Source organism: Bidens hawaiensis, unplaced genomic scaffold (assembly GCF_021521415.1).
Source record: "Bidens hawaiensis isolate Kalapana, Puna unplaced genomic scaffold, B.hawaiensis_p1.1 tig00036674_1, whole genome shotgun sequence".
Taxonomy (NCBI): Eukaryota; Viridiplantae; Streptophyta; class Magnoliopsida; order Asterales; family Asteraceae; genus Bidens; species Bidens hawaiensis.
The window spans coordinates 151,607-163,872 of NW_027496391.1; the positions used below are offsets into that span (position 1 = coordinate 151,607).

At 35.8% G+C, this 12,266-nt stretch overlaps 1 protein-coding gene and 1 pseudogene across 1 annotated transcript; one reads left to right on the plus strand and one right to left on the minus strand.

Moving 5' to 3' along the window:
- Window positions 1–2,924: 2,924 nt before the first annotated feature.
- On the plus strand, window positions 2,925–3,831 carry LOC143588658 (basic leucine zipper 43 pseudogene; annotated as a pseudogene).
- Window positions 3,832–4,123: 292 nt separating this feature from the next.
- On the minus strand, window positions 4,124–9,354 carry LOC143588660 (SUMO-conjugating enzyme SCE1-like). Its single transcript, XM_077069611.1, has 5 exons — window positions 9,255–9,354; window positions 9,052–9,135; window positions 4,754–4,906; window positions 4,556–4,669; window positions 4,124–4,494 (listed from the first exon to the last, which is right to left on the minus strand). The coding sequence occupies exons 1-5, from the start codon at window positions 9,321–9,323 to the stop codon at window positions 4,432–4,434; spliced, it is 483 nt and encodes a 160-aa protein (XP_076925726.1). The 5' UTR covers window positions 9,324–9,354; the 3' UTR covers window positions 4,124–4,431.
- Window positions 9,355–12,266: the final 2,912 nt, after the last annotated feature.

Here is a 12,266-nt window from a genome sequence, read left to right on the forward strand (position 1 = left end):
TTGATTTCTTGAATTGTTTGTTCACCCATTGAATAATTATAGCTCCACCTCCACCTCCACCTCCACCTCTCCCTGTCTCCATAATTGTACCAATGAGAGTGATGAAAGCATGCTTTAATCTTTAAATCCTATCCACAACAAAAGCTGTAAACCACACGTAGGCAAATGAAAACGTCTTGAATCAATCATGCACTTGCTCAACCAGTGGCAACCCAATGGCAAAAGGCGACCCCATAGGTCCATGATTGCAGACAGTGTTGGGTAGTCGAACCCAACATCTTCTATTCCATGAAAAATCCGTCACCCGAAGACCCACTGCGATAAAACCCGATTAAAATCTGATTCAAACTTAAGACCTTACGACATTTATCCCGAATCTTTATTTCCCCTCTATCCCACATCTTTAGTCAGTGATAATATAGGATGTAAATAAGACAAGGAATAATTATTTTTATAAAACCGGTGGCCAATTGGTGTCTCTTGGAGGACACAAAAGATCAATAACACATATTTGGTTGATTTATTGTATCCATTAATGATATAATACGATCGTAATATCATTATATTTAATATTTCTTTTATTGTGGTTTTGACCGGCATAACGAGCATCTATATGAAAGATATATGATCTTTCTGATAAAGTGATAGAAGATAGCCACAATGACCGTGTAAAAGGCTAAATAATCTCTAAGACCATCTTCAATAGAAGATTGTTAGAGATTCTTAAAAGAGAGAGAGATGATGAGTTAGGAGGAGAGAGAGAGAGTGAGTAAAATTCTTCATCTAGAACGTACTTTCTTCGTCCTATTACAAGTGTTTATATTTCTATTTTTTATGTCTCATTACAAGTGTCAACTTTTAAAGTTTATTAGCCAATTTCTAAATTTACCCTTAAACACACATAACTAACATTAATAAACAATATTGATGGACCCACTTTCCAAGGGCATTATCGTCATTTAATAAGAAAAAAAGTAATCATTCAATCCACTTTAAACTTTGTATTTTTCAAACAATGACACGTATAATGAGACGGAAAGAGTACTAAAAACATCCATATGAGAAGAATGGTATGATGAGAGACGAATGAGAGAGAAGAAAGAAAAGAAAGTGAAATGGTGGGTCATGTGCCACATTGGACAAATTTTTTACCCAAAGAATCACCTCTATATTGGTGATAATCTAAATTGTGTAGAAAACACACACTTGGAATAAAGTATTTCGATGATACTTTTCCAATTTTTAATCAAATAATTCAAAGAAAATCAAGAATGAATATTTGTTTTCGATTCTGAAAATGTGTACCAAAATCCTACGTAAACAGAGTAAAGACTTTTATTTTATACTCGAGGAATTAGTAAAATGTTTTTGTTAAAACGACATAACTTTTCATAAAATCTATTTCAATTGATGGTTTGGAGGGTCAATAAGGCTGAATGTAGTGGGCGAAGTATTTGGGCGCAAAGAACCCCTCCCCCCCCTCCAATCGATTTGTGGGTCGATAAGGGGAGGGGGGAACTATTTCTCGCATGTGTTGTGTGTGTGTATATTATTATTATATGTGTGTGTGTGATATATATATATATATATATATATATATATGCGTGTGTGTATATATATGGGGCTACAACACCATTACACCTCAAAAACAAAAAGCAACTCTTTACTGACTAGGTGATACGTGACGTAAATCATCCAATTTTGTAGCCGCTCCACTACACATAGCCTAATTATTCAGTTTTTCCAGCAACATCTTTGCAACCGCCACCCATACTAAACCCACCACCCTAGCTTTGACACCCATCCCGACCACATGTGCCACCACCACTCTAACTAGTCACCACCCCTACCTGCCACCCTGTTGTCCCCACCTTGATTACACATACATCACCTTGTCGCCCCACTCGACCATCACTATTGTCGCCCACACCCTCACCCTCACCCTCACCCCATCTCGCGACTGTCATCGCCTAATGCGCCCTTGCAAACCCACCCCGATAGATATAAGATATGTTTGGCAAAACTACCTGGTGGCTATTGGCTGGTAGCTGGTTGCTGTTAGCTGTGGCTTTTTAGAAATATTTAGGTATTTGACAGAATATTTGGAGTTTTTAATAAAACTAATTGGGTGCCCGCGTGGTGCCATGTTCTAATCCGAAACATATTCTGACCTGATCCATTTTGACTCAAAACCGTACGAACACGAAACGAACTAAATTAGCCCTTTTTCATCTACTCGTTCCGACCCAAATTTGGTTTTACATGTGACCCGAGCTTGCCTGACTCGACTTGTTGCCGATCCTAACCAGTAACACATAATATGTTAATTTTTTTAAAGTTAAAGAAGTATAATAATATTATACTCAAATTAAAGAAAATAAAACGCTCGTATTTATAATGCAATTTAAAAAAAAATATTAACGCGTGAAAAAGTTTTGGCCTCTTAAAAAATTAGGGTAATTGGTTTTAAATAAAGGTTAAATGTGTATATATATTATAAAAATTAGCAAATGATGATGGAAGTTTAAGTACTAAAATTATAATTTTTTAAATATTAAAAGCTTATAATTTTTTTTTATAAATTCATTTTAATTGTTTTTTCATTCTTTTAATAGATTGTAATTTATTTAAAATCGAAACTTTTTTACATATTTCAGTTCAAAATCCACTTCCTTTGAAAAAGGAGGACTCATTATAAAAATTGCGAACTCAACACGTACACCGTTACATTTCAAATAACCGAATGTATAACGCATTTCAGTAAACAATTCAAATTATTTGAGAAACATTCTACTAAATATGTCAACTTAATACATTCTTGCACCAGTTTCCTAAACATTATCATTTTTACTCAACTGGTGGAGGATGCTTAATCCTCAGCCAATTAAGTTACCTTAACAGATTCTTCCACCAGTTTCTACAAATCTGCTTACTAATCCAGTGGAAACAAATGACACACATGATTGGTTTCACCCGTATACCATACGGACATCCTACACTACTTTATACAGGTGGGCCCCTTTACACCTTTTGCATTACTATAAAACTCCCTCATCATGTTCACCTTCATCTTCCAGTTTTCATCCACAACCTCAACTCAACCAAGTCAGATTCATATTAATATCAACATTCATATTCGTAATCATGCAAGCCAGTGAGGTTACAGACTTCCACTACTTACCTCCCACAATCCAAAATCTTAACACAACACAATTAGCCATGAATCTAGCCAATCCACCATTCGATGTTAGCGCCCTCACAAACCCGTTTTACCAGCTTCAACAAATTCACGAAATAAACCCGCAATCAATATCATCAATATACTCAACTTCTGATGAAGCAGATGAACAGCAACAGAGTCTCATCAACGAGAGAAAGCAAAGGAGGATGATATCTAACCGAGAGTCAGCACGCAGATCGCGTATGCGCAAGCAAAGACATCTAGATGAACTCAGGTCACAGGTGGTTTGGCTCCGCCATGAAAACCAGCAGCTTATGGAGAAACTGAATAGCTTCTCCGAGACACATGATCAGGTGGTTCAAGAGAATACAAGGCTTAAGGAGGAGGTTTCTGGGCTACGCGAAATGGTCACCGATATGCAGCTTAATGGGACGTACCCTGCGATAAGTGATCCCGATGATGTTAACTGTAACGATGTTTACCTCAGGGCTGAATCTTCAAATCAGTCTGGTTCAAGCTCTTCCGAGTTGGTTTAAACCTTTATTTTTAATTTTTCTTGTTATAAGATAAGTCGATTACTGCGTATTATGTGGACAGTAAGACATTAGAGAGGATGCAGTATTGCAGTTATATAGTATCATTATTATGATTATATTGGCCAGGTAGCTTATGAAATAAAGAAAATTTGACCTGTCGATTTGTCTTCTTTATATTTGACATGAAGTAAGTCCTAACCTTTTAGTTTTTACACAAATTTATGTGTTTGGTGAGTTTTACCTTTGTATCACTAAAACCATAAAAGAATGTAACATTTTTCAACCAATGTTTTGTTGAATATGAAGTAAATAAAAAGTTGTCATACAAAAGAAAACCTTAGCACAAAAGATCAGAATGGTCCCTGCCATAACATCTTTTAAGCAAATTGGCAATAATAGATCCTAGCTTTTTATTTTTTTATGTTTATATCTTTTAATAATTAAGTTAGGTTTGTTTCTGGATCTTGGTGCAAGTTGGGATTGTGCCTCAGTAAAGTTTTGGGTTACATTAATAACTTACAAGTTCAACTATGCAACGATCAAGGTACACGGCAACAAAATCAAGCTAAGTCATTGAATTGCCAACATTCGATGCCACGCATATTAGTTTTAACCCTATTAATAGTAAGTCTGGCAAAACAGACGGATTAGGTAATGGGTCAGAACGGTTCTGCAAAATGATATAATCAAGCTACTATGAAATATGAATTGCATCTAGGCTATAGGCGGATATCGCTTGCCCTGCTCTTGAACTCTTTGCTTGTACCCAGCCAAATCCTGCACAAAACAGCACGAATCAGAATAACTTTATTAACAAGAACACTCATACCATGATTACCTTGGTTAAGAAACGACATGCATCGCCTTGGGCCGGAGAGGCGGGATTAGGAGTGTTCAACATATCTTGGATACCAACAAGAATTTGTTTGATTGTTATTGCTGGTCTCCAGTCCTAAAAACAACATATGATCAACATTTTACTAATGAAAACAAACAAGCAATTTGTGTAATAAAACAATGATGTGAATTAACTTACGCTGCTTTCGCTGAGGATCGACAGGCAAACCATTCCAGATGGATAAACATTAGGATGGAAGAACCCAGGGGGGAATTTACACACTGGTGGTTTGCTTGGATAATCTTCATTGAACTGGAGGGTAATAGGGTAATATCCCCCCTCCCAATCAGTCTACAACATGCAGATCACAAAAGACAATAATCAAACACTTGGATACCTTAAAGATTGTGTTTTTAAAATTATTATTGCCTTTCAAGTGACTGACAACTTGTATTTTGCACTAGGCCAGGTGAACGTTTTTGGTAGTCTCATTCATAGTTACCTAAACACAGTGGCGAATACAAAACTTCTTTTTAATAAGGCAGAAAGTTTTTAAGGATCAACCATTGCTAATAATTTTTTTGATCAAATTAATGCCAGGTCATGTTAGAAAAAATAATAAACAAATCCGTACGTATCCTATTTATAAAAAACACATTCCTTAACTCAGTACATCAATTAGTATTTACTACGACTATAAATTATTAAAACAGATAAAGCTGTTAGAGCTAAATGTTGAGTAAAATGGAAAACTAGAATAAATAAATGTATTTATATAAATAACAAAAAATAACATACCTAGCCGTAACATTTTCAACTAGATTGAATAAACTAATGAAAAGTAAAAATAATTAAACAAACTTAAGTTGTTGTTCGGACTCCGAACATGTCAGCCTATGTTTGTTAAGGAAGTTGTCTCTGTTTTTGACAAAGGGCTTCGAGCGGCAATTGAAGATATTGTGGTATGTGGGGGTCCGTTTTTTGGGGATTTTCAATGAAGACTAGCCTCCCTCCCTATCCATTTCGGTGGTTTAGGGTTATATTCAGCTGAGGATGTTTCCACCTATGCTTTCGTAGCCTCGAGAGCACAATCTTGGAAGTTATAAGACCACATTTTGCGTGATTGTGGTGTTGAAGGGTTAAATTCCGATTTTGGGTGTGCGATGGATTATTTGCACAACTTTATTCCCGATCTTGATCTTGGCGGGTTCGCTAATAAGGACACCGCCCCCCCTAAAGCCCAAAATGCTTTGGCGAGTGCCATTTATAGTAAAACCGTCCAAAGTTTGGGAGAAAAGTTTGGCATGTCCTCTCGTCAGAGAGCGGTATTAGAATGTCTTCAGGCTCCTCATGCTCAAGACTTTTTGATTGTCACCCCCATCGAAGGGTTAGGGCAGCACATGTCGGCAGTGGAGTACCGAGCAATTCTTAAATATCGTTTAATGATCCCCCTATTCCAGTTGATGAGCCATGCCCTGTCTGTCGTAAGGCGTGTTTAGATAATTTTGGTGAACATGCGGTTCATTGCAAAGAACTCCCGGGGTTTAAATATAGACACGATATGATCAGCGATGTCCTTTGTGATGTGTTAAAATGGGCGGGAATCTCGGCAAGAAAAGAGGCTCCTGTGAATTTCTTGTCGGATCCGCGTGAAGGAAGGTCTACTCTCCGACCAGCGGACATTCTCGTGTTTGGATGGGCTGAGGGGAAGCATGCTTGTGTGGACCATACTGGGGTGTCCCCTCTTGTCAGGCTTAGGGACACCGGGTTTGTTGCTAGGCAGGCCGTGCTAAAGGCGGAAGCAGGAAAAATTGCTAAGCATGAGAAGGCGTGTGCGGAGAATCAACACGCCTTCATTTGGGTCTCTTGCTCCCGATACTGCTACGTTTCTAAAAAGAGTTCAGCGGGTCGTGAACAGTAACTCAAGGACGCCAGAGAACGATAATTTTATTTTCAGTAGGATCGGTTTTGCCATTCAAAAGGGGGTGGCGGCGCAGCTTGTTGCCCGCTTACCTGCCTCTTTATTGTAATTGGATCCTTTTATGTGAAATGAAAAAGGTTTGATAATTAAATAAGTGTAGGTGAGTAGGTGACTAGGTAGTTTAGAGATACTAAAATATATGTTGTTTTTTTAGACTAGTTTAAGAAAGCCACGAAGTAACAATAAAATATTATATATTAAACGCATACTTCAATCTTCATCTTTTTCATCTTAGAGGTTGTTACCTTCACCCTCCGCTGCTTCTAGCCGGAAAAGTGGTCAAGCTCTTATAAGTTTTTTTTTCCTTTTTCTCAATGGTTCAAATGTTTAGAAGGGGCAATTACAAAATTTTGCGGGGGCCGCTTGAGATTTTCACGTATGATTAACATTAAACCGAAATGTTTTAAGGTGGGCGGTCACTCCCCTTCAATAGGCTTTGGGTCCACCCCCGCCTAAATCGCAGGTCGCTCCGGTACGAGAGCGCGGTTTGGGTACGCAATTCGTTAGCCTAGACGAATTCGGTATGAATGAGGTAGATTCATTTCGGTACGAACCTCTACGGTGTACCATACGATGTACCATATAGTCTTGTTCGAGGTGTAATTATTAAAAAATTAATATATAAGTTATATCTTTAAAAAGTAAATGTTATATATTTAAAAATAATTTTTAGTTTATATATATATACACACAAACAGATGTTTAAATGTAATTTAATGAAATAGACAAGTTTCTATATATATTCATAGCTAATAGTTATTAAATGCGATAAATGCTCGAAGGTGGGGCTTCGCGCCTAGGCGATAAGCGCAACAAAAAGCGCCCGATTTTAAAAAAAGCGTACATTAAAGAAACAAAATTTTAACTAAAACAGAACATCTTTATAAGAAAACATTCATTCATTCTTGAAATAGTTCATAGAACAAACAAAAACCAAAATCCAAAACATGAAGTACCAAGTAAATAACATTATATGACAAAATGGCAACTATTGTTATTTAAGGGGGTGTTTGGGATTCCTTATTTCCATCAACTTATTACTTTTTTGAAAAGTTAATGTGTAAAAGGTGTTTGGCAAACATTAAGGACTTATGGTTTTTAACTTTTGGCCAAGGCAAAATAAGAGTGTTTTGAAAAGTTATGATTTCCTAACTTATTAACTTAATGAGTTTGATTTACCTATTACACCCTTCTAACCCTCAAAACCCATTACATTTCTTTTAAAAAAGAGTGTCCTTTTTAGTCATTTTAGTTTCCTCCAACACATAAACTAATCCAAACCTTTTTTTTAAAAACTTCTTTTAAAAAATGCATAAGTTAATAAGGTCTTTTAACAAGAAGTCCTTTTTCACTCAAATAAGAAATCCCAAACACACCCTAAAGGTATACAAAGTAAATAATGTGTGTGCTATAAAATTGATTGTGAAACCCCTTAAATAGTGGATTTTAGATATTGCTAGAGAATAAGAACATGATGTTTAAATGATATTTAATACGAACGGGAATGTTGAGAACAGATTCGACGCTTTAATCATCTGAGGCATGGAACTCACAATTAATTCGAATCTCGCATCAAATGCGTTTAAGCGCAAAAAAACGCTCGATTTAAATAACTATGATTATATTGTAAAATATAAATTTGAGTAGCAAAGTATAAGGTTAAACTTAGTAAAAATACAAACTTGAGGGAGAAAAATAAAGTTAAATGGAAGAAAAAAACTGAAAGAAAGCAGCGGCACTTCATTTTAGTTTTAGGGTTTTTGTCATGAGAGTGACCGATTTCCGAAAACCCCCAATCGAATTGGAGTGTTGTACCATCGATTCCTAATGCGTGAATTAGGGTTCCATTGAATCCTCGCACCATCGATTCCGATGCACGTTTTAGGGTTCAATTGGATCGACGGACCGACGAACTGGGTTCGCGAATTGACTCGCGATCGGAACGCTAACATATTCCAACCCGGTACATTTCGTACCAAAGACGGAATTCGCTGCATAATTAGCGATTTCTATTACTACGATCTCACTTTTATACTCGATTATAAAACAGTATATCATTTTAGTCAGATACTTGGTGCTCAAACTGCCTGTTGGGTTCTAAGGCTTTCCACACGTATTAGATGTACATGTTTGTGATCTTAGTTAAAACATACCCATTGAGTTTCTCACTGCCCGAAACTTGATCTTAAACTCATTCAAAAAAACAAACGCGAAATATGACATACTTCAAATTTCTAAGCTCTAAAGTAATAATAATGTTATTATTATATTCTCTTTTAATTCAAAACTATATATTAAACTAATCGATTAATATTTTAATGTTTCAATACCGGTAAACATGTATCGCCGGTTTCATTATTTCGAAGTTTATGCATACACCAGGTTCGCTTTTTTCTGATTTTGATTATTTAGAATTTATGAAACAATTAAATAATAGACATCCTTTTATCACAAAAACAACATAAAAAATAAAAAAAATAAAAAAATAAAGAGGCTAGAGAGTATAGTAAGTTACCCCAGCCTTGCCGGGAATAGTACAGTGCCAAACCATCAAGTTCACAGTGCCGTTGGACAGAGATTCCGGCTTCGCAACAAAACCCTAAACAATGAATTAAAGTAATTAAAACCTTAAACATAATGGCATTACGAACTAGGGTTAGTTAATTTAAAAGAAAGAAAGAAAGAAAGACATATATATATATATATATATATATATACATAAGGATGATTCTTGCGCCATGCTTTTCGTTCTTCGGTTAGACGACCAATAGCAACACCGCTCGGCATTGTTTGTAGTACCGGCGGCCAACGAATAACTTGTATACTTTGCAGCCGTATATGGAGTTATGAAGCGTTTAGGTTTTCGTTTATTAAATAAAATTTTTGACTCTTGTTTAATAGCATGTCAGTTTTAATTGAAGCCATATAAATAATAGTTTAATAAACATGAAACTTTCTTTTTTTTTTAACGTCAAACTAAGTCACGCCGGGTACTCCGTACGCGGCTCCCATTGGCTAAAGGTAGCCCGAGCTGGCCACTAGTCCAGACGGACGGAGCCCCTAGCGGTCCACCTATTGAGGGATTCACCGGATAAAACCCGATCCCACGCCCGCTAAACGGCACGACAGCGAGGAGACGGTAAAACCGGGTGAGATCAGGACTTGAACCCTGGCAAGCCAGGGTCATCCCTCATATCTCCCATATAAATTAGTGATAGTGAGGTTTGAACCCCCTACCTCTCACTAATAAAATGAGTGCTTTAGTCACATCCAATTTAATAATAAACATGAAACTATGCATTAAAAAAAGACTTCTATTTTTCTTTCTTTTTTTTTTTTATTTTAAGCATCAAATAAAGTATGTGTAACTTTCTTATGCAAATCATATTTATAAATCTAACCATCTATGTTACATATAAAACATAATAAAAATAGTAAATTAACCCTTTCCGGGGAGACTTGTGTAAATTGAATGTGGTTCACATGCGACACTAAATTTATCTCCGGCGATCATAATTGTTCATCACGGCAACTAAATGTGTGGTGTCGTTTCCATTCAAATCTGTGGCAATCAATGGTCCAATATATGTTATCATTTCATTTAACTTTCCCCAAATCGATTACCAAACATTCCATTGTCAATCGGCTATCTCCGATTCACTCATTGCAGGTAAATTTTACATCGGTTTCTAGGGTTTCGTTGACTTTGATTAATTCTATTGTTTTATCGTTGATTTTAGTATTTAATTTGAATGCATCTTATCCCTAATTGGAGCCCAGTTTTGACATTGTTTTTATTTTTTTATTGCTACAACTTATATGTTCTTGCTAATTTTGTTTATTTCTTCTCCAATATTGTGCTTAATTTGATAATCGGTTTTGAATATAGGGAGTTTTTTGTACTGAGTTGATGCTAAAATGGTAGTAATACACATTCAGTTCCCATCAGACGCATTTTGGAAGATTGGAGTATTGTTGGTAAACTTCATTTTGGGTCGGCCAGGAATTGTGACTGTTTGACCTTTTGAAAGTCAACCCATCATTCAGCACCGGTTAACGAGTTAACGTATTTGGCTAAATATTGCACCAAATTTTGCTTCGAATAGGTTTAGGTTACCCGTGGTTTCATATGAATGCAAAGACAAAAGGCCACATTTATTTCATAGAAACTTTCATGCAAGGAATTAAATTAAATTCACAGTAATCTATTTTGAAAGTCTGATTAAATTATTGATGAAGGCTACCAAAGAGTGTATCTACAAGGCTTGTGGGGTTTTACAATATATACCAACTCATAATTTTGAATTATGCTTATCAGTGTGATTTATTTTTGTTTGTATTTATATATTTTTATTTTTACGTGTAAGTAGGCTGCCATCAAGAAAAACTATAGTCATGATGCATAAAATGTTAGTGATGAAGGTGACTTTGCTTCTTATTCTGGTAATTATGGTTTTTTCATCTAATATGGACAGGATGCACCAAATGCTTAAACGAGCTCATTAGGTTCATGTTAAACCAGCGGATACGTTTAGGTAAAGGGGTCATGTTCGGGTTAACGTGCTTAACGTGTTTAATTCTTATACATGATGAAAGGGGCTAAATAAACTGAAAAGGAAAATAGTTTAGAAAACTATTATTCATTATTGCAGAAATATAAGCTTAAAGAAGGATGTGTGTGCAATCATCTTTTCTCCTAGATATTGTTTGCCAATTTTGAAGCTTAGCAGGCTTGTATGTGTCCGCTGCACGAATAATGACGAAATTACCCTTGCCTTTTCAATTGAGGATCATGTTATATGGGGCGTTATAGTCAACTTTCAAAGAGTCATGAGTCTTTTAGAAGGTTGGACATCTATATTCTGTGATAGTTTCATTCTTAGATATAGCGATCACAAATTACTTATATGTATTTCCTGTGTCAATGTATCTGCATGTTATTTAGATGATGTGGACAAAAGCCCGGAAGATGAAAATTATACGGTGGATATTCTTATTGGATGTGCGGTTTCTAAGGATGAAATTTCTAAGAAAATAATTAAGCTTAATCCACTAAAAGAGCTCGTTGAAGTGGCTGTTTTTTCTGTTCTTACTTCTCAGGCAAGTTTCTAACTGTCTTTGTATGCTCAACACTGGTCAATGTACATGTGCCGTCACTTTTTTTAGTGTTAAGAAATGTTTAGTTGATTTTTGTTCCAAAACACCTCTTTAATATTATATGGTCAAGTTCGGTTAACGCGCATATAATTTTGCATTTGTATGGTCAATTTTGGTTACATATAGATAACTTGTGTAGTGTGCAGGTCATAATAGTAACGGATCTTTTACCCCTGGAAAAATAGGGAAATTACACTAAAATAAGGTGTCTGAAGTTCTCTCAAGGTTTTATAAACAATGAAATCCTCTCTTCAACCCTGGAGAAAACATGAAGGTTGACTTTTTTTCCCTTTTTTACTTTTTTTTCAGTGCTTGATTTATTCAAAGTGGGTCTTATAGGAAGGCGGTCCGTGAAATTGAAACCATAGAGAGCCTATTTGAGAAATATGAAGTTGCAAAAACTCCACTTATTGAGAAAAAGATGTAAGTGTTGCACAAAAAGAAACAAATATATACTCAAAATTGTCTAATTAAAAAATCAATATGGTCTTCCTCTTCCTCTGCACTTGCCTTTAAATATGAGCTCAAAGCAAGGAAAAGGGTTATGCGAAGACTCAGGTAAACATACTTTTA